The 23722-nt window shown below is 43.8% G+C and overlaps 1 protein-coding gene across 1 annotated transcript in view; it reads right to left on the reverse strand.

Annotated features, from left to right (window-relative positions):
* The window catches only part of LOC125458334 (slit homolog 3 protein-like), a 623269-nt gene that overhangs the window by 232111 nt on the left and 367436 nt on the right, over positions 1–23722 (reverse strand). The window contains exon 5 of the mRNA XM_048543536.2: positions 16769–16840. Coding sequence (XP_048399493.1) covers positions 16769–16840 — 72 coding nt within the window. The remainder of the gene's footprint in view (positions 1–16768; positions 16841–23722) is intronic.

Raw genomic sequence — 23722 nt, forward strand, 5'->3', positions numbered from 1 at the left:
TGTGATGAACATATTCGGATTTGCGTAAGATTTCTTCGATTGAACAAAGCTGTGAAAAGTGTATTCAGGGGGATCATTCTGACCCTAGGTTTGAGCTCGATGTGAAAGCCCTTCGCTTAATGTGTCCTAGTTACTAAACATTAAAATGACCGTGTGATCATAACTGTAAGCAGATGTACGAATAATCACCCAAGAGTCCCTTGTACCACACACTGTACATCTCTCCTCATTCTCCAGCACACCCTGAGCAAATGTCGAGGTAAGATGATGACTGACTGGTTGAGTAAGTTAAAAGAAGGCAGAACACTAGGGTCAAATGAGTTTCGTCATGAGAAAGGGTTGCCAAATTGCCATGTCCTTAACACTCTGATGTGCTTATCGCCATCGTTAGAGAGAGATAGGAAATGTTAACAGTGAATGGAGATTCAGAAAAGAATTAATACAAAATTAAACTTGAGAGTGATCCAACGAAATAATCTAGAGAGCTACAGGTCTCAAAGCCTCACCCTGCTGCCAGTAACACACTGTCAGTTGCATACTAATGCATCCTGAAAGCAGCGGTAAGGTACTTATGATGAAATGAATAAAGGAAATGAAATGCTGGAAATCTGAAACAAACACAGAGAATGCTGGTGAAACTCAGCAAGTCTAGCAGTATTGGTGGCGAGGGCAAGACTTTTTGACTCCAGTATGAGTTTTCTTCAGAACTGTACATGCTACTAGATCTGCTGAGTTTCTCTGGCATTCCAAGTCATAGACACAAAGGGTCAGAGGGGGATAGAGCACAGAAACAGCCCATTCCGTTTGACCTGTCCATACCAACCAGATATTGTAAATTAATCTAATCCCAAGTGCCAGCATTTGGCCCATATCCTTCTCAAACTCTCCCTATTTACGTACCCATCCAGATGTCTATTAAATGTTGTAATAGTACCCACCTCCAAAACTTCCTCTGGCAACATGTTCCACACACGTACCACTCTCCACATGAAAAAGTTGCCCCTTAGATCCATTTTACATGTTTCCCTCTCACCTTAAATCTATGCCCCTCTAGTTTTGGACTCCCCTGCACTGGGAACAAGACTTTGGCTATTCACCCTATCCATGCCCCTCATGATTTTATAGACCTCGATAAGGTCACCCCTCAGCATCTGACACTATAGGGGAAATAGCCCAGTCCATTCAGCCTCTCCTTACAGCATGTGTTTGTTTACGATATAATGGAATCCATTTGGATTTATCGTAGCTCCACCTGAACTTGTAATCTAGGCTCTTATCCAAAGCAGTGCTCAGATTGTATTTCATACAGATTGCTGATCCAGTCTAAGTGACTGTAAGATATCTTGTGAGACCATCAGAAGGACTCTTAGGAAGTTAATGAATTGGTCATGCATGCAACAGAAAGTCAGCAGGGGCTTAGGACAAGGTGCCACACTGGACTCCTGGGTCGATTGCTCATGGAGGAAAGGCAACTTAGCCAATTTGTATTTCATTTTCGGGTTTGTTCAGCACAAACTTCTCAGGTTTAGATATGGTTGCCTTCACCGCTGTCTCCAGGTATGGATGAGAGAAGTCACCTCGTTTTTCTTTTTAGCTGAATAGACTGCTGATCAGTTGCTGCAGCTGGTGTCTTCAGGAAGCAGTCAATGGCAAAGCAAAAAGAGAGCTCAAAGTTACTAACGGCAGCAATGGCCAGTAAACTGGATCAGAAGGCCAGTGCTTTGGGTGAGTGTTTCTTTCTGATGCCCTGTCCTATAAGGAGCATTCCTATTCCCTCTCGTCCCGCTCTTAGAGTGAGAGAGTCATACATCACAGAAGACGCACTTTGGCTTATTGAGTCTGCGCTGACCATTCCACTTTCCGGCCCTTGACCCATAGCCTTGAATGTTATGACATTACAATTGCTCACCACAGACGTTCTAACCGTTATGAGGTGCCCTGCCTCTACTGTGCTCCCAGGCAGTGCATTCCAGACCGTACTACCTTCTAGGTGAAAATAAAACTTTTCCTTCAAATTCCCTCCAAACCTCCTGCCCTTCACCTTAAAATTACAGTCTCTCATTAATAACCCTTTAAATGAGGGGAACAGCTGCTTTCTCTCCATCCTATCCATGCCCTGCTACAATCAAGTCCCCTCAGGTCCAGAATCCTGGACTTTGTGAGCAAAGCCCATGGAATTTACTGGGGTTCAGAGGAAGGCAATCTCTATTGACACTCTGGAGAAAGCACAGTAGCAGCAAAATTTCCTTACTAAATCTTGGCACAGTGGTTAGCACTGCTGCCTGACTGCACCAGGGTCCCGTGTCTGATTCCAGCCTCGGGTGACTGGCTGTGTGGAGTTTGCACATTCTCCTCGTGTCTGCATGGGTCTACTCCAGGTGCTCTGGTTTCTGCCCATAGTCCATAGATGAGCAGCTGAGGTAGAATGGCCAGGCTAAATTGCCTTAGTGTTCAGGGATGTGTAGATTAGGTGGGTTATAGGGGGGTGGGTCTGGGTGGGATGCTCTGAGGGTTGATGTGGACTCGTTGGGCCGAAGTGCCTGTTTGCACACTCTAGGGGTTCTATGAAATTTAATTAAAGCATGTTGAAATCTAATACAGACATGAAAATGTAAAAAACACACCTGAAAAGTATATTGTTAATGATCGCAAAAACTATTTCTCAAACAAGATTTTTTAAAAAAATATGTATACTTTTGTATTGTGGATGGGGCTTGAGGTGGGAGGAGGGGATAGGTGCGATAGGGAGCTTCAGGACATGGTCGAGCAGTTTCAGGGCCGAAGGGATTACGAGAGAGTTGCATTGGGAGAGAAATCCACCGAGGATGTTTCGGAGGGAGAAGGGTAACTTCTTCAGCGTAGGCATCCTTAGAAGAGTCTTCACAGTGGGGTTAGTCTGAAGTTATCACTGTATTGCCAGTGTCATCAGCCACAACATCAGAGGAATGAGTTCTAAAAGGGATTTCAAAACGAAAGTACCCTGCATCAAATTGCCGCTTTCAATACAACGAGGGAGCCACAGGTTAAAGCAGCAGCGAATGCAGGCGTAGATGGAGAGATACAAAGGATTTTCTGAAAAGGCAAGATTACTCCAATTTGATCAAATGATGCACCTACACCCATAATTATATCAGGAGGCAAAGGAGCTACTTTTGCTGCAGTCAGATCTAATATTTCCTCCAGAGTGTTCAATGATAGCCAAAGTATGAACAAGTAACATGAGTGGCTAGCATATCCCCATTCCACTGTTCGAAGCATTTGACTTGTGATCTGAACTAGTGGCAGGAAATTACGCATAAATGGAGCTGATTTACCACTGACTATTGAATTGGATGGAGCGAAGCGTATAGCCCCTCCCACAATTACAGAACGCCTGGGGGATGTTAAAGAGACACAGAAGTTACATTAAAAGATCCAGAAGTTGCTGGAAAAGCTCAGCAGCCGTGGCACTGTCAGTGAAAAAAAATTCAGAGTTAACGTTTCGGGTCCAAATGCAGGCATGTTTCTATCATTTGTAGTGAACAGAACAATGGCTAACCAAAGTTGATCACCAGAGATCAAAATCATTTCACAGGCAGATTCTAGAGTAGTTAATGATGAGGAGAATCCGATGGATATGTTTGGCACGTCTTCATTAATTGAGGCTCGGGAAACAAATCTCGAGTTAAATAAGTTAGCACAGACTCACACTAAAACTGAGGCTGAAGGAGCAGAGCAGTGTGATTGTGTTCAGAATGGAGATCTGTTGAGGAAATGTGGACATCCTGACAGGCCTGGAGATGGGCAATGGATTGTGATACCCACTCCATGTAGCTACTATAGCAGGTCATGTAAGAATATGTAAAGTTCAAATATTCGTAAGCAGGCATGCTTCCTATCTCAGAATTCATCAGGATGTAGTGCAATTCTAAAATATGTCATGCATGCCTGGCAGTTGAGAAACCTCGACATGTGATCAAACTGCCATCTTTAATACCCATACCATTGCTGGAGAATCATTTAGTCAATTGTTAATAGATTGTATAGTACCAGGACATTGGTGTGGAGTTTACACATTCTCCCGCGTCTGAGAGAGTTTCCTCCGGGTGCTCTGGTTTCTTCCCACCATCCAAAGATGTGCAGATTAGGTGGAGTGGCCGGGCAAAATTGCTCACAGTGTCCAGGGATGTGCAGGCTTTGTGGATTAGTCATGAGAAATGCAGGGTTATGGGGACTGGATGGATCTGCGTGGGATGCTCTTCAGAGGCTCGGTATGGACACAATGGGCCAAATGGCCCGCTTCCACACTGTAGGGATTCTTTGATTGGTATATCATCATAATTATATGATAAGGGTTTTCCAAAGACTCTTCTTATAATACCAGTTAGATCGAAGGAAATCTTGGAAAACTTAACTTCTTTAATTCATCTGCTATGATCAACTAATTGAAATGCAATGCGCTTGCAGTTCAAATGCTAGGTCTAAGGATTAACAGGACATGATCAGAAATTCGGGTACCAAACAATTAAAATTAGCTGTGTATTATCCACAACCACCCAGAGGCTTGGAGAGTTACTATCAGTGTCTAAAGTCATAATTGCGGCATAGTGTCAAAAACACCCATGAGATTGAAGTAAAGGGTCAGACTTCATACTATCTGCTACCAGACATTCCCCAAATGAATCAGCTGGGTTCAGTCGATTCAAGTTAAACTATGGTACTGAATTAAAATTGATTAAGGATAGATTCTTTCCGCAGAAAGATTAATCCGCAATTTTGGATCCCGTCTCCATGTTTGCAGAGAAACATAAGGAAGCGTGGAAAATAGCATAGAGGTATTTAAAAACCTCGCAATCAGAAAAGGAAGGGTGGGCAGTCAAACATACTACAACTAGATCATTTTGTGCAGGAGATGAAGGGTTTACTATTGCATGGTGAACCTCTGAAACCAAAATTCATACAAAGTTGTTGGGAGGGTTAATAAAGTGACTTTTCTGATAGATACTCATGTGGATAGAAGAATTGATTATGTCAAGTAAACAGGCTGGAGCAATACTATCAGCGGGAAATGAATCACAGAATAAAACCGTAGAAAACCTCCAGTGTGGAAGCAGGCCATTTGGCCCACTGAGTCCACATCAAACCTCCAAAGAGCATCCCGCCGAGAGATAACCCATACCCTCTCCCTGTAACCCTGCATTTTCCACGGCTAACCCACCTCGCCTGCACATCCCTGGATACTATGGGGCAATTTCCCAAGGCCAATCCACCTAACCTGTACATCTTTGGACTGTGGGAGGACATCTGGAGGAGACCCACACAGACACGTGGAGAATGCGAAAACTCCACACAGGCAGTCACCCGAGGGTGGAATCAAACCTGGCTCTATAAGGCAGGAGTGCCAACCACTGAGCCACTGTATCACTGAACAGGACAAAAAGGAGCAATTGTGTCAGGTGCCCCAAAGAACAGTGGAGAATAACTGAGATGGTAAGAGTGAGGTAGAAAGAGAGGTTTACAACGTGAACCTCCTACGATTCAGCAAGCCACTGTGGAATAAGTGTATACTCAGGTGCTGAGCTCTCATATTTTGAGGAAGATATTTTGGACGGCACGATGGCTCAGTAGTTAGCACTGCAGGCTCACAGCGCCAGGGACCCAGGTTCGATTCCAGCCTCAGGTGTCTGTCTGTGTGGAGTTTGCACATTCTCCCCGTGTCTGCGTGGGTTTCCTCCAGGGGCTCCAGTTTCCTCCCACAGTCCCAAGATGTGCAGGCTAGGTGGATCAGCCATGCTAAACCACCCACAGTGTTCAGGGTGTGTGGGTTATAGGGGGATGGGTCTGGGTGGGATGCTCCAAGGGGCAGTGTGGACTTGTTGGGCCGAAAGGCCTGTTTCCACACTGTAGGGAATCTAATCTAATCTAAAGATATGGAAAGGTACATTAAAGTTACTTTGGGAGTATGACAAAATCTGTAAAGATACATCTGGATGTACAATGCTCAAAATGCTGGAACTTGCTCTCAAACATCGCTGTTGGTTTACCAAAATCAAATGGATTTCAGCAGTTCAAGTAAGCAGCTTATGAACACTTTTTCAAGAGCAATTAGGTATAGTCCATAAACGCTAGCCCAGCCATCAATGCCCACATGAATGAATTAAAAAGTAGCGACTTAGTACTGGCAGTATAACATGCATATTGGCTGGGCTGAGAGGAACAAGCTTATGTGGAAACACAAATACAATACATGCTGGAAAGCAACTTCGTTGAACCTAGCTCCAAGCACCTGGAGATTATTGCACTGTTCACTCCTAATGGAGTAGCTAGATTTTACATAGATTACAGAATGGTAAATCCTGACACAAAAACTCATCTCTACCCAGTTCCTTGGTTAGAGAATTCTAACAAAAAGTTTGAGAGTGCCTCATTCCTTTCCAAAATTGACCAGCTGAAGGGGTACTGGCAAGTACCAATAACATCAAGGTTTAAAGAAAAATCTGCCTTTGTCATATCAAAAAGATTATATCAACACCAAGTCATGCCACTTAGGTTTAACAATGTCACAACTACATTTCAAAGACTTGTGAACTGAGTTGCAGTTGAAGAACCTAACTGTGTAGTTTATTTAGACAATGCTGTAATACACAGTAACACATGGAATGAGCATGTAAAACAACTACAAGACCTCTTAAAGGCATCCTGAAACATTTGCAGTCCACTGGATTACTGATTAATCCAACAAAAGGTGAATTTCCAAAAGCACAAATAACTGATCTGGGACATATTGTAGGGCAGGGCAAGAATAAATTATGTAGGATATGTTGTGCTGCTAAGAACGGAAAAAACTGATAGTTCTGATAGAATTCCCTGTTCCTAAAACTGAACGCATAACATGACATTTTTAGGAAGTTACGTACTGTAGAAAATTTGTGCCTAACTTCAGCTTGACAAATAATTTGCTACGGAAACGGACAGAAGTGGTGTAGTGATAGCGGGAACTGCAGATGCTGGAGAATCTGAGAAAACAAGGTGAAAAACTGGATGAACACAGCAGGCCAAGCAGCATTAGAGGTGGTATAGTCACAGAGTGCCAAGCAGCTTTTGATAAGCTGAAGGCAATCTGCGAGGCAAACCAGCATTGTCGGTCCTTGAATTTATAGTCTGTGTCATATTCTTAGTGATGAATGCATTTTTGAAATGGTGTTTCATCTTTCCCAAGGGTGAAGGTATATAAAGTTCACATTTTTTACTTCTTCTATTTTCAGGCTGTGGTCTGTAAGAAATGAAGTTGCTGCTCTAAACCAAGAACACTATGCAAAGCAATGACAGCATTTATAAACATCATGTTCACTGGGGGACATTGTGAAGTGTGCGTCATGTTGCATTTTTCTTGGAACAGTGAGAGCAAATGCAAACACCACGGAGCTGATGGGTTTTGAAATAACCAAAACATTTTGACAACAGCGTTCTGATTGACTCCTAACCTCATGACTACCGGTCTGTTCTGCAGAACAGGACACAAGCAACTAACCTGCAAAGAAACAGCACTAGAAAAAAAACTTGTCTCTCTCATGTGGTGGGAACAACAGCTCAATGTCTTTCACTTACTTACTTTGCAAATCCCCTGTTGAAAGAGGAAGAAAACACCTTCAAAAATGATGAAAGAATGGATTCTCAACCAGTGAATAAAAGTGAGCATTGGTGTTCAAACAACCTACTGGCAAAAGCAAAGAACTAAAAGGAAATTTAAAGGAAAAGAAAGAAAATAACTCTCAATTTTGCGGTCCACACTGCTGCTATCAAGCTGCATTTCACTGATTGTTTTATTTTTCTTTTTCCAGACTTAATATCCATGTTTTTGTGCATTTGCCTCCTTGAGAAGACAGGAGAGATTTTAAATTGTGAAGTTTTAAGTTGACAATTCATAATTCCCAATTGCCAATGGTTAAAGGCAATTTGCTCATAACAAACAGTTAATTTCTTGGTAAGTACCTCGAGGGTATTGGTTTAAGGTGAGAGGGGAAAGACGAAAATGGGATCTAAAGGGCAACTTTAGAGGGTGGTGTGTGTATGGAATGAGCTGCCAGAGGAAGTGGTGGAGGCTGGTACAATCACAACATTTAAAAGGCATCTGGATGGGGACATGAACGGGAAGGGTGCACAGGAATATGGGTCAAATGCTGGCAAATCGGATGAGATTAATTTTGAAAACCTGGTCAGCATGGATGAGTTGGGCTGAAGGGTCTGTTTGGTGATGCACTTCTCTATGACTCTAACTTCAGAAATCTGATGAGTCAGTTTGACTAAATGATTTCATATTTGTTCGGGCACAGGGAATAATGAGGCTTGATTTCTGGTGTACTGCCCAGTGAATTATGATGCAAGTGGGCCTTTTGATCCTGAAAATATGTTTCAGAGATTCCTTGCCTATCCCTGTTGGTGGGGCAACCACTGACTAATGATAAAATATCTACACTTTGTAAATAACTCATGTCCACTTTTAGAGTTTGGATTTTAAATACAGTTGCAAAGGGAATTGATTAATTTTCTGAAATGTTTTAAAAATAACAAGGTCAGCTATTCTTTCTGGAACAGTGACTGAAGGCAGTATGTGTGAGAGGCAAGAAATGCCCCAGGACTGATAAGGGCAAATTGTTTCTCTTGGCTAGTTTGCACAAAACAAGGCAAACATTAGCTTCTTACCTCCAGTACACAATTATGAAGGATTGATTGAGGACATTAAAATTTTTTTAGCTCAATTTAGAGAAATTGGAAGAATTCTCTCCTGGAAAGCAGTTTTGGCCAGCTCAGGGAAAGCACAGATACTTCAGTAAAAAGGATCAGTTGTAAAATTTCCAAACTAGGAACATTTGGTTAGAGTTTTGCATATTATTGAAAGATTAGAATATTTAAGGTCTCAGTTTTGTGAATTTAAAAAGACTTCATAGATCACAGGAACATTTCACAGGAGAGAATCAGTTAGGTTGAATTTAAAGGTTTAATGTAGAAGAATAATTTCTCCAGCTTTGAGTCAAAGTAATGGACAGTATCAGGAAATGGGATGAGATTCTGTTTTGCTGTGTGTGCCTTATTAAGACCTCTCAAACCGTGTTCTATATTTTGATTTATTCTATCCACCTCCCCCATCTCCCTATTTATTTCAGAATCCCCTTCCCCTCCCCCATTTCTGAAGAAGGGTCCCAACCCGAAATGTCTAGCTTTCCTGCTCTACCAGCTTCACAACGTGTTATCTCAGATTCTCCAGCATCGGCAGTTCCTACTATCTCCATATTTTGATAGCTTGCTTTGCTTTATTTTTCTTCTATGCAATAAGTTTCTGTTCTGGATTTCAAGGCTTTGTGTTGAACCCCAGGAGATGGGAGAGACACTGAATGAATATTTCATGTCAGTTTTTACTGTGGAGAAATGAATGGAGGCTAGGGAATGCAGAGAAATAAATGTTGATGTTTTAAAGGAAGTTCACATGACAGAAGTGGAATTTCTGGAGTTGTTAGAGAATATAAAGGTGAATAAATCTCCAGGACCTAATCTAATGTATCCCAAAATGATTTCGGAAATAAGGGAGGAAATTGCGAGCCCCTTTGCAGAAATATTTGCATCATCTATAACTATGGGTGAGGTGCTTGATGACTGGAGGTGGCCGAAATTAAGAAAGGCCGTAAGGAGTAACAGCGGAACGTCAGACCTGTGAGTCTGACTTCGGTTGTGGGTAAATTGTTGGAGGTGATTTTAAGTGATAGTGTTTGTGGACTTTCAGAGAGGCAAAAATTGACTAGGAATAGTCATCAGAGTTTTGAGCGAGGAAAATCACATCTCACAGACCTGATTTAGTTTTTTGGAGGAATTACTAAAAAGATTGATGAGGGCAGAGTAGTAGATGTTGTTTATGTGGACTTTAGTAAAGCCTTTGAACAGGGTCCCACACAGTAGACTAATTCGTAAAGTGAGGTCGAATGGGATTCAGGGTGAGCTTGCCAACTGAATATATAATTGGCTTAATGCAGGAAACAGAGTGTTGGTAAAGGCTTGTCACCATCGGTGTCCCACAGGGATCGGATCTAGGTCCTTTTTTGTCTGTTATTTATATAAATGATTCAGATGGGAATGCAGAAGGCATGGTAAGGGATCTTCATCAAATGGGTCAATAGGCTGAAAAATGGCAGATGGAGTTCAATCTGGATATATAAAGTTATTGCATTTTGGAACAACAAACAAGGGTAGGCCTTACATAATTAGTGGTGGGGCCTTGGGTAGTGTTGTAGAGCAAAGGAACCTAGGGGTTCAGATACACAATTCTTTGTGTTACACATAGACAAGACAGCTAAAAAGGTGTTTAGCAAGCTTGGCTTCATTGTTCAGTCCTTGGAGTTGGGAAGACAGTTGAGTTGAGGTTGTGCAGGATAATGGTGAGGTCTTCCCTGGAGAACTGTGTCCAGTTCTGGTCATCCAGGTATAGGAAGGGCATTATTAAACTGGAAAGAGTTCATAAGAGATTTACCAGGATGCTGCCAGGTATGGGAGGTTTGAATTCTAAAGGAAGGCAGGATATGCCAGGGCATTTTTTCTCTGGAGTGCAGGAAGTTTAGAGGTGACCTTACAGAAGTTTATAAAATTATGAGGGGTATTGATATGGTTAATGGTAGGTATCTTTTCCCTAGGGTAGGGGATTTCAAGACTAGGGGGCACATTTTTAAGGTGAAAGGAGAGAGATTTAAAAAAGACATGATGGGTAAATTTTTTACACAGAGCACGGCTCGTGTGTGGAAGGAACTTCCTGAGGAAGTGGTGGATGTGGGTACAGTTACAACATTTAATAGACATTTAGATAAGTACATGAGTAGGAAAGGTTTAAATGGATAAGGGCCAAGGACAGGCAGGGGACATTAGTTTAGTTTGGGATTATGACTCTTGACTCTAAACTCTGCAGTCTATGTTTCAGTGATGGACCATCACTTTGTGTAAAATGAAATCAAACATATGATCTATCAAGTCAGATTTCACTTGGGGGCCTGACTTGCCGATAATAGTCATCTGTCAGCTCTTGGCCTCTGCACATTCCCAATGTCCATTGCAGTAGCGTTGATCACTGTACCTTCAGTTATCCCAGGCCTAAATTCTGCATTATATCCCCTGATCCTCTCCACTTGTAGCTATTCCCCTTGTTTCAATCTCTCTTTAAAACTAACTCTTTAGCCAGGCTTGTGATGATTTGCCCCAAGGTGTCTTCAACAAAAACAAGTTGCTGGAAAAACTCAGCAGGTTTGGCACTACCTATGGGCAGAAAGTGGACATTTCGGGTCCGGTAATCTTACCTCAGAATCCTTCATCAGATAGCTCAATGCGGCTTGGTGTCAAAATTTGACTTATAATGTTCCTGTGAAGCACAACAATGTATGCTATTTTGTTAAAACCCCATAGAAATGCAAAGCTTCCCGTTGTTTAGTGAAAGTTGAATCTTGCAGGAAGTAAAAGAGACACTTGGAGGAGAAAGCTAAACAGCAAAAAAAAACTTAAGAGGTCCTTTGGAGCAGGAAGATAAAAAAACTATATGGAGGTTCAAAGGGGAAACAAGAGGTTCTATAAGGTAGAATCTTAATAGGCTGAAGGAGCGACACTGGAGTGAATAAGATGAAACGAGTAGACAGGCATTGGAGGACCAGAGGGTGATAGCAGGGTCCAGCTGCTTGCAGCAATTTTCAGGGCAAAGAATTCTGCGATGATGTGGCGTGTCCAATAGTCTGAGAGGCCACAGGGAGTCAATTGCTTTTGGCAAGCAAAGATGTGAGCCTGCATGCAGGCATGGAAACGTCAGGGTGACCTGCAACTTCTGGAAAGTTGAGGTCACAACAAAATATTCACCATCCCGAGCTGTGAGTTGCTTAAAATATGAACTAGGACTTATCAGGGGAAAAAAAAGATAGTTTGTAATTCAGTAGCTATAGGAAAGATGTTGTGAAACTGAAAGGGTCCAGAAAACATTTACAAGGATGCTGCCAGGGTTAGAAGATTTGAGCTATAGAGGGAGGCTGAATTGGCTGGGGCTACTTTCCCTGGACTGTCAGACATTGAGGGGGTGATCTTATAGAGGTTTATGAAATCATAAAGGGCGCAGATAGCGTGAATAGTCAAGGTCTTTTTTCTCCAGGGTTGAGAGAGTCCAAAACTGGACAGCACAGGTTTAAGGGAAGAGAGCTGCAAGAGGAAATGTTGGAAGCAGGTAAAATTACAACATTTAAAAGGCATCTGGAGGGGTGTATGAACAGGAAGGGTTTAGAGGGATATGGGCCAACTGTTGGCAAATGGAACTCGACTAATTTAGGATATCAGGTCAGCATGGACGAGTTGGGCCAAAGGATTGTTTCCATGCTCTACACCTCTATGACTCTATAACTGCATCTTTCAGAGTGCTCATGGTCAATGGATGAATTGCATTTCTGTCACTGTGGGTTCTCGGAGCCTGTTTCACATGGCACATGCAAAAACAAAATGAGAAACACGGCCAATTAATCTCTGTTGGGCAACGCCCGTTTGCGTGAAGACAGCTGGGCATCAAACTGAGAGCTCGCAAACCGTCTCCAGGAGAAATGAACCCTTCTTGCTTGCAGCGTGTTCGTTCGCAAAAAACCCGCCTCACGGCAGTCTGCAGATCTCAACGCTCTCTCTGGAATTTATTCAGTGAGTTCAGAATCATCATTTCAAACCACACTCAGACATCTCATGGCACCACGTGGGTCCCAGGAAAGTTCTACTTTAAATCTTTTTGTTATGGAAAGCAATGCAAATGAAAAGCTGGAAAAAAAGGAGGCAGTTTTGAAGGAACTGAATGTTAAAATGGATGTGAAAGGGGGATGTTGTCAGAATGACACATTCTGGGTTCACGGCTCTAATAAAGCTGTTTGAAAGACCAATTAAGTATTACGGTGCAATTTATGATAAATTACCCTTCTCTTGTATCGAACAGAGTGGGCACAGTGAAACACTTACTCAAGGAATATAAATCATTGCAAATGTTTTACTTAGCTCCACATCAGAAAAACAGCAATTGAACTCACCACCATGTCGGGCTTTTAGCTTCTTTTTATGAGCCTTCATGACTGAGTTTGATTCATCGCAAGAATCTGTGAGTGACCTCGGGTTTTTGCAGTCGAATTACTTTTTAAGGAAAGAAGCCAGGGATTGGATCCATAGCACAAATTCCGACACATTGATTAAAAAAGGTTAACTTGGACAGGCCCAACTTTACATACTGCAGGAAAATCACTCAGATTAATGGATTTAGTTCAGTCCATTGCTCCCTTGAGTCTTAAATGCCCTCTTGTTAAATTGAAGAATAAAAGGAAAGGCATCTCACCTCTTGGACATAGCGATGTCACCCACTTCTCTCAACTGTTGTGGGACAATTCAACGGAAAGCCAAAAGGTAAGAGCGGGATATCTGCCTTCATTTCACTTTGCGTTACAGTATCATTTGACTATTTAATTTTTCACCATCAACTGTCGTGGGTGACAAGGAAACAGCAGCACTAAGACTCCTGGATGTTGGCAGGAATGGAGGGTTTGAGTTATAAGGAGGGGCTGGATAGGCTGGGATTTTTTTCACTGGACTGTAGGAAGGAGTTTGAGGGAGTGATCTTAAAGTGGTTTGTAAAATCAGGAGAGGCATGGACAAGGTGAATGGCCAGCATCTTTTCTCTAAGGTGGGCGAGTTCAAAACGAGGAGGCATATTTTTAAGGTGAGAGGAGAAAGATTTAAAAAGGACTTGAGGGGCAACTTTTTTTTAACGCAGAGACCTGTTTGCATGTGGACGGAACTGCCAGAGAAAGTGATAGATGCCGGTACAGTTACAACAGTTAAAATACATTTGGACAAGTTCGTGAAGAGGAATGGTTTGGGGGGACACGGGCCAAGCACAGGTAGGTGGGACTGGTTTAGTTCGGGAGCACGGTCGCTGTGGACTCGTTGGGCCGAAGGGTCTGTTTCCACGCTGTGTGTCTCTATGACAGGCAATGGAATAGGAATTCCATTGGGTACACAGGAGCTGAGCAGTGACACTGTGATGGAGAGGCAGGGCAATGCAGAACCCTGCGAGATACAAGCGACAAAACATCAGAGCTTGCAAGGGGGAACAACATTGGAGTTGGGTCGTAAAACATCAATAAACACAGGAACAGGGAAGAGGAGGGTGGAGATGAGCCAAGTAGCCTTAGGAATGAGGTTGGGTGGGGGGTTACCTATTACTACAGTTATAGGGCTAGCATTTGGATGCCTGTAAGTACAGTTCTAACACTGGGATTCAGCAGACTGTAGATACTGCTTGTGTGTTGATATAGTGTACCTGCTAATATAGGTTGGGACTCAGGTGCCTGTAAGTACATTTACAGAGCTGGATCTCAGATACTTGTAAGCACAGCTACACAACTGGGTCATGGTTGCCCTCAGTACAGTAATAAGACTGGGTGCTACATGCCAGTAAATATGGGGCTGGCATTTGGGTGCTTATATGCAACACTTTCTTTACTTTCAGTGAACATTTATATCTGTCAAAACAGCAGTTAAGAAGCTAGATAAGAGAAATAGCAGTCTTCATTTTGCACAAACCATTTGATGAGTGAGGTTGGTATTTTGCAGCCTATGTTAATGGTTTTAATTTATGTGTCCTAATTTACTGATTCAGATCAGGAATATTTTCACAGGCCATTCACATAGTGTTCAGGGGTACAATATCAGTCATCCAAGTGATACAACAGATTCCAACTGATCCAGAGAGATATGGTTTGGATCAATCGTTACAAGTGGGCATGGTTAAATTGATTCAGCTCTTATTTCTGAGCCAGAAAATCATGGGTTCAAATCTCACGACATCCACTCAAACCCAAAGATCGAAGCTTACCATCTAGTGCAGTACTGAGAGAATGCAGCACCATTCGAGATGCTTCTCTCAGATGAAACATTAAATTGAAGCATCATCAGCTCTCTCAGACAGACATGAAATATTTCATGGCTTCATTTCTAAGAAGAGCAGGGAGTTACTTCCAGCTTCCTGACAAGTTATTTATGGCCCAAGTACAGATCATCTGGCTATTATCAGATTATTATCTGTGGTTATTCACTGTGTGTAAATTAGCTGCAGCATTTCCAACAGTGTATACACCTTTAAAGTACTGCATTGACTGTAAAATGTTTTATGGCATCCTTTGATAATGAAAAGTGCCACATAAACGCAACTCTCTCCTCATTGCCCACTTCAGGCAATAGTGACCATATCTAGTCGAATGTGGCACGGGTAAAGAATTCAAATTCTACAAAGTGATACCCAGATGTGCTTGCGTCAAATTATTTAAATATTTCTGCTCTCGTTTCCAGTCGATGATAGTCAAGGGGACTGCATTGGCCTTTAATTTCACACCAAAAGTCAATATCAAAAAAGCTGTGAAAACAACACACACTGGAGATCACAGCAGCTCAGGCAGCATCCATGCAGAGAGAACAGGCTAACGTTTCAAGTCTAGATGACTCTACAATCAGAGCTGAAGTGAAGTGTGGAGGTGGCAACATTGATGTTACAATGGGGGGTGGGGATTGTGGGGAAGAAAGGGTATTGATAGTTCAGATTAACTCACGTCTTTGAGCTCGCTACGGCAAGTGGGTTGCATGGTGGCTCAGTGGTTAGCACTGCTGCCTCACTGCGCCAGGGGCCTGGGTTCGATTCCACCCTCGGGTGACTGTCTGTGTGAAGTCTGCACATTCTCCCCGTGTCTGCGTGGGTTTGCTCCAGTTTCCACGTAAAGAAGAGCAGGTTAGGGTGGATTGGCTTTACTAAATTGCCTGCGACGTTCAGGGATGTGTAGATTAGGTGGGTTATAGGGGGATGGGTCTGGGTGCAATGTTCTGAGGGTCGGTGTGGACTTGTTGGGCCTGTTTCTACACTGTAGGGATTCTAAATGATGCTCTCTCTTCCCTTCCACCTACTCCAATGGGCCTGTCCGACAGTTAGACACACCATTGTTCTGCCATTCTCACTTTCTGATCACATAATCTGAACTATCAACATCTTTTCTCCCCCCAGCACTGCACATACACCCCAAAGCCCATGCTGTACCCTCCGCTCTGATGAAGAGTCATCTGGACTCGAAACGTTAGCTTGCTCTCTCTCCACGGATGCTGCCGGACCCACTGTGATCTCCGGTGTTTGTTGCAATCATTGCAGTTTCCAGCGTCTGCAGTAATTTGTTCCTGAAACAAATATAGCCCTGGCCAGTTTCCCCAGTTTAGATGTGGTGTTAACTCTTTTGAGTTCACCGAGTATAAGCAGACGATGGGTTAACAGAAGGGATAAAGGACTCTCCACACAACGAACCCAAAATCAGGAGACCTCAATTTGCAATGGTGAGATTTTCATGTCAGGTCCTCTCATGGTGAACGTGGAGTAAATTGGTTCATCATGAAATAGGCTAAAGGTTTCATTGTACATGTTACATTGTCATAAAGTCAGGAATCACACAACACCAGGTTATAGTCCAACAGGTTTATTTGCGCCCACTTCACCTGACAAAGCTGCACCGCTCCAAAAGCTTGTGATTTCAAATAAACCTGTTGGATTATAACCTGGAGTCTTCTGAACTTGTCCACCCCAGATCAACGCCGGCACCTCCACATTGCCACAAAGGAAATCTATCATGGTTGAGGGTTACCTGGCTGACAGATTTCAGGGATATTGCAATGGAAATTGAGAGGACAAAGTATGAACAAAAAACACAGGTTTACTCACAGGTTTTTGATGTCAACAATACCGCGGAATGCTTTTCGGGGAAGAGCTTGAATCCGGTTCTCACTTAAGTCCCTGCAATAAGAAAGATTGGATTTACAATTGGGCAATTTGAATCAGCCAACACTTCACCTGCACAAGAGAGACAGTATCTGCTAAATCAAAGACGCCCTTCACATCTATGAGTGGTTTAAAACAAGGTATGATTATTTCAAACACAAATGGAGATTTCCAGAAAAGCTCAGCAGGTCCAGCAGCATCTGTGGAAAGCAATCAGAGTTAACGCTTTTGGGTCCAGTGACCCTTCCTTAGAACGGATGGTAGCTAGGAACAGTGATATAATGGGAACTGCAGATGCTGGAGAATCTGAGATAACAAAGTGTGGAGCTGGATGAACACAGCAGGCCAAGCAGCATCAGAGGAGCACAAAAGCTGACGTTTCGGGCCTAGACCCTACATCAGAGCTCAGATGAAGAGTCTAGGCCCGAAACGTCAGCTTTTGTGCTCCTGAGATGCTGCTTGGCCTGCTGTGTTCATCCAGCTCCACACTTTGTTATCTTGGTAGCTAGGAACAGGTTGGTTTTTATGCAGAAGGTGTGTGTTTGTGTGTGTGTGTGTGTGTGTGTGTGTGTGTGTGTGTGTGTGTTTAGAATGACTGGCAGCGAATGGGGGCATTTAGGGCTAACAATGGAATGTGTTTAATACCAGACCATGGGATAGCAAATAAAAACCAATAGAACTGCAGATGCTGTAAATCAGGAACAAAAATAAAGTCGCTGGTAAAGCTCAGCAGGTCTGGTAGCATCTGTGAAGGAAAAAAACAAAGTTCACGCCCTTAAGGTCACCAGAACCGAAACATTAACTCCGGGATAATGAGGCCTGGGGTGTGGGCTTTGGGTTGAGGATGCGGGTGAAGGTGCCTCAAACCTTAATATTATCAAGCTCAATATTGAGTCCGGAAGCTGTAGAGTTCCCGAGTGGAAAATGAGGCGCTGTTTGTCCAGTTTGCACTGAGCTTCTCTGGAACACTGCAGCAAACCTTAGACAGGGATGTTGGCCAGGGAGCAGGGTGGTGTGTTCAAGTGGCAGGCAGGTGGAAGCTCAGGGTATTTTTGGCGGCGAAATGTAGATGTTCTGCAAAGCGGTCGCCAAGTCTATGGTTCTTTTCCCCAGTGTTGAGGAGACCACATTGTGAGCAGCGAATGCAGAAGACTAGATTGTGGGAAGTGCAGGTGAAGTGTTGCTTCACCTGGAAGTTATGTTTGGGCCCTTGGATAGTGGGGAGGGAGGAGGCAAATGGGCAGATGTGGCACCTTTTCCGGTTACAGGGGAAGGTGCCGAAGGGCTGTGGGGGTTGTTGGGGTGATGGAAGTGTGGACTAGGGTGGTCCAGTGGGGGAAGGTCCCTGCGGAAGGTGTACAAGGGAGGGGAGGGGAATGTGTGTCTGGTGCTGGGAGGTGGTGGAAATGGCCACTAATGATCTTCTGGATGTGGATGTTGGTGGGACGGTAGGTAAGGATGATGTGGGAGGCAAGAGACGGGGTGAGGGCGGAAGTGCGAGAGATGGGTCGGACCCAGTTGAGGACCCTGTCGACAACGCTGCTGGGCAATCCTTAGTTGAGGAAGAAGGTGGACATTTCAGAGACCCCCTTGTCAAAGTTGGCATCATCAGAACAGATGTGACAGAAACAGAGAAATTGGGAGAAGGGAATAGATTCTTGACGGGAAACAGGAAGTGATGATGTGTAATAAAGGTTATTGTGGGAGTCGATGGATTGTAGTGGATATTGGTGGCCAGCCTATCCCTGGAGATGGAAACAGAGATGTCGAGGAGTCAGTGATGGACCAGGTGAAGGTGAGAACGGGGCAAACACTGGAAGCGAAATTGATGAACTCTTCCAATTCCCAACAAGAGAGGGAAGCAGCAGCAATGATATCATTCATGTACCGCTGTCAGATATATGGGTGGAGGCCAGAACAGGACTGGAATAAAGCGTGTTCCACATACCCCACAAAGGGGCAGGCATAACTGGGGCCCATGTGGTGGCCCCCTGCTGACCTGAAGAAAGTGAGCGGAGTTAGAACAGAAGTTGTTCAGGGTGAGGATGGGCTGGGCCGGGGAAGGAGGGTGGTGGTGGGTTCACGCCTTTGCTCCACGAAGCAGCAGAGAGCCTTAAGACCATCCCGACGGGGGTGGACCTGTGAAGAGATTACATGTCCACGGCATTTTATGCAAAGCCAGGGCATTCCCATTTACACACACAACTCAGTAATTAATCTAGTTTAAATATATTAGCAAAAGTGCCCTATTATTTAAAAAAATTGCGAGCAATATATATGTATTTCAGCAAATTAAAATTAAATGATTTTCACTTTCCAAACTTTTAAATTAAGTTTTGGCAACATTCTTCCAAGTAAAGTAACAAGCTAATCAATGGTAACAATATTGCATCTACTATCTATCAAGCAATACAGTGATGGAAGCCATGAAAGGAGAGAAAAGAGAGACTAAAATAGAAACACAGGCATATTGCATTTATAAAGTGTGCTTCACAAGGCAGAGAGAGGGAGGCAAAGACAGAGATAAGCAGAAAGGGGGAGACAAATACAGAGAAAAAAAACAGAAACAGATGCAAGCAAGCTGAAGAGTAAAGGAGAGACAGCCAAAGGTGTGGAGATGTTGTTAACTCTACATAATTTCGTTATTCCATCAACAGAAAGAGAAAGTACAAGACGGAGAAGGAGGCAGAGTGAGTGAGATAAAAGAAAAAAAAGACTAAGCCAACAGAGAGTGAGAAAGCAAAGCAGGTGATTGTAATGAGAGAGATAGGTCAGAAAACAAAACAGGTTGGAACAGAAAGTGACCAAAACAGTAGGAGGGAAAGAGAGATGGACAGATGGGTCATAGTAAATGAGGCAGTGAGCAAGAAGTGAAAATTAAGGAGTAAGGGAGTTAGAAAGAGGCTGAGAGAATGCGATGCAGATATGGGCAGGAGACAGGCAGACAGTTAATGGGGAAAGCACAAAATAAAAGAGATCTCTACAAAATAATTTAACTGCATTTTTGCAGACACAGCAAATATATGTTTCTGATCCTTCCAATCCTGATCATATCTATACAAATGACTGAATTAAAAGTGATAGGTCTCATTTTTCTTCCAATGGTCACTGTTGCCGATCAACTGTTTTGTGCATGTGTGAGACAGAGACAGAGCAAGGAAGAGAGAAAGGGGGAGAGAGAAAGAGAATAGAACTGCTTTGTGTGTGTGACAGAGGTATAGAGATGGAAGGAGAGAGAGGGAGAAAGAGAGAATGGAACTGTTCTGTGTTTGAGGGATAGAGAGAAAGAAAGCGAGAGAGAAACAGCAAGACTGAAAGAGAGAAAGAGAATTGTGTGTGTGTGTGTGTGTGTGTATTTTCATGTGCGTGAGAGAGAGAGACAGAAAGACAGAGAGAGGAAGAAAGAGAGAGCAAAAGTATTCTGAGTGTGAGGGATAGTTTGTGGAATTAGCAGAAAGTTCACCACTTGCGTTAAAGTTGCACAGTTACCAGAGTTCCTACTTCTACTTTACAAACTTTTGACCTCAGCTCTTTAACAGCTCCAGCTGCAGCAGTCCTCCAACAGGGAAATGCTAAATCTTTAATATGACAGGCGCCTGGTGTGAACTCAACAAAAAAAATTCCAAAAACAAAAATCATGGCCATATATTTAGATCATCCCAGCTTAAGACAGCTAATGTCTGATGTTGGGGCAGTGTTAACATCCACAAGGTCATAGGTTCAAACCCCACTGACAGCTCCAAATGTTAATCTCAAGTTAATCTATCTCAATCACATTTCAAAATGAGTTCAGACTCGGTCTCTCTGGCAAAGGAAGGTGTGAAGGACATATGTGTCAGAATGCAATATGAATAAAAATAATCTGACATGTAAACCAATTGCTTGGATGCCAAAATACCAATTATCATCTGAAAATATATGGGGTTGGCAGTGGTTCTGGTTAACATTTGTCTGTCTGTTGATCTGCTCATCTTGACAAAGGCAGTAAGATGGGTTGGGATTGTAGGTCTATAGCAAGCCTTTGAACAGTTACTGAGGCCAGGGCGCCCCAACAGATAGTTGTGAAGGGATAGGTGTAGCTCCTCGAAAAGTAGGTCAGAAAGTTGGATTGCTTGCTTTGGAACGCATGGTGCCACCCCCCCCAACACTCTCAGTCCATCCACTGTTGACGTTTTCATCCATGCTTTTGTCACGTCCAGAACTGACTCGTCCCACTGGCTCCCTAGATGGCCTGCCACTCTTCACAGCCTGTGAGCTCGGTGTCTCCACCGACTTCCTGGTGTTTTCTGGCCCATACCAACTTCCAAGTGCGGTATATTGTTTCTGTCTGACAGCACGTAAACCCACAACGAGTTCAATTTAAAATTCCGGTCGTTCAGTTAAGCTGCGTTGTCACTTTGTCCCATCCTATCCCTGTGGCCACCTTCAACCCACAAGGATTGCCACCAAGTGACTTATTGTTTCTCCACTTGCTGGCCTCCTCTCAAACCTGGGAAGGTTTTCTATGTTAAAGTTATGAATAGCCAATTTGTTGCTGAAGTGAAATGAATTAGCCTTATTGTCACATGTACTCAAGCCAGTACAGTGAGCAGTTTGAAAGTCACCACTTACAGCACCATCTTATGTACGAAGGTACAATCCTGAGGTGTAGGAGAGAAATGAATAAAAAAGTTCGATCACAGTGATAGAAAGAATAACCACAGGTCGGAAAAACAAGAAGCAAAGTTAAGAAAACAAACATTTTCTCTGCAAAGGCTCTCTGAAGCAGACCAGTACAGGGGGGCTCTATGTGGTCTAACTGCTGCCTCTCTCCACACCAGGCTGCTGTCCACCCCTCTCCACACCAGGTCCCCGTCCACCCCTCTCCACACCAGGCACCTATCCGCCCCTATCCACCCCTCTCCACACTGGGTCGCCGTCACCCCTCTCCACACCAGGCACCTATCCGCCCCTATCCACCCCTCTCCACACCAGGTCCCCGTCCACCCCTCTCCACACCAGGTCCCCGTCCACGCCTCTCCACACCAGGCCGCTGCCACCCCTCTCCACACCAGGCCGCTGCCACCTTTCGCCACACCAGGCCCCTGTCACCCCTCTCTACACCAGGCCGCTGCCACCCCTCTCCACACCGGGCCACTGTCAACCATCTCCACACCGGGCCGCCGTCACCCCTCTCCACACCGGGCCGCTGCCACCCATCTCCACACCAGGCCCCAGTCCACCCCTCTCCACACCAGGCCCCCGTCCACCCCGGTCCACATCAGGCCGCTGTCACCCCTCTCCACACCAGGCCGCTGTCACCTCCAAAGGGGCCATCACAGTTAGTTCTGATTTTGTGCTCATGTCATGTCCATTGGCCAGAAACCCGAGTGTAGGAAGCGAGTGATTCTGCTCTTCCTTTCTCTGGTTTCAGTAAATTCGCTGCTGACTGGAACATCTTTGGCTAAGTCAGTGCTGATTCAGAGTCTACCCTTGGAACTTCAATCCACATGGAATTAGCGCCATGCCAGCAGGTGCCTTCACCTGTCATGGCGTAAGGACTTTCAGTAAAGCGTTGAATAGTGATCCCTGCGGTCTGCTGTCCCCATTTGTTCGCCATTACCTTTATATCTCTTCATGTGTCTTCGCCCGTGGGTCGTGTGTCACCAAAGCGTATAGAATTTTCTGCAAATATTTTCATGTCTCACTCGATGTTGCCATCCAGTTCCTCAAGGTTAAAGGATGCAAGGATGCATTTAGACGCATGATGCAATCATCTTCAGAGCTAGTCGGCCAACTGTTACTGAGGCAATGCGATGTTGCATATAGAACGCAACAGGATCTGGCTGAGTAATGCATGTTTTATTGATACAGGCATCCTGGAGGGTGCTGGGCCATCAAAGAGACATTTCGCAGAATTTATCTGCATGCTAGCTTGACTTGAAGTTATTTACCTTTCTGAGGGGATTAAAGAATTAAATATTATTTAACTAAGTTAAATATGACATGGCTTGTTGGTTGCAATGGGCTTACATGTCACCCAGAACATCTTTGCCTCAGCAGTGCAGCCCCTTCATCCTAAATATTGTCAGAATAGTGAAAGGCTGGAATATGACAGTAGGGTGTATGAGGCAATTTGAGTCTAATCTGTACAGGACAGGAGACATGGTAGATGGACCAAGCAGCCTTTTCAGTAACCCAGAGGTAATGTAAATGCTACAGAGATAGAAATGTACAATGGGGAATGTAGCACAATGGTATGGTGACTGAAGTAGTAATCCAGGACAATTTTTCAGTGACGCAGTCATCGAGTCACAGAGCCATATACCAAGCAAACAGACTGTTTGGTCCAACTTGTCCATGCCGACCAAACATCCTAAACTAATCTAGTCCTATTTGCCAGCATTTGGCCTAAATGCCTGTAAACCCTTCCGATTCATGCACCCGTCCAGATGCCTTTTAAATGTTGTAACTGTACCAGCCTCCACCACTTCCTCTGGCAGTTCATTCCATACACACACCACGCTCTGTGTGAAACAGTTGCCCCTTAGGTCCCTTTTAAATCCTTCCCCTCTCCCCTTAAACTTATGCCCTCTAGTTTCAGACTCCCCTACCCTGGGGAAAAGACCTTAGTTATTCACCCTATCATTGCCCCTCATGATTTTATAAAGCTCCATCAGGTCACCCCTTAGATTCATGAGTTCAAATCTCATCTTGGCAGCTTGTGAGTATAAATTCAATTTCTTAAAACAAATTGAAATTAAAAGCTAGTTCTGATAATGGTGATCACAGAACTTCTGGACTGTTAGTAAACACTTATCCAGTTTGTGTATGGAAGGAAAGCTGTTGTCCTTAGCTGTGGTTTCAGGGCCTGATCAAAGCAGTACCTTCTCTGGCAATGACCAGCTGAGCAAGACA

The sequence above is a fragment of the Stegostoma tigrinum genome, chromosome 13, assembly GCF_030684315.1.
Source record: "Stegostoma tigrinum isolate sSteTig4 chromosome 13, sSteTig4.hap1, whole genome shotgun sequence".
NCBI lineage: Eukaryota > Metazoa > Chordata > Chondrichthyes > Orectolobiformes > Stegostomatidae > Stegostoma > Stegostoma tigrinum.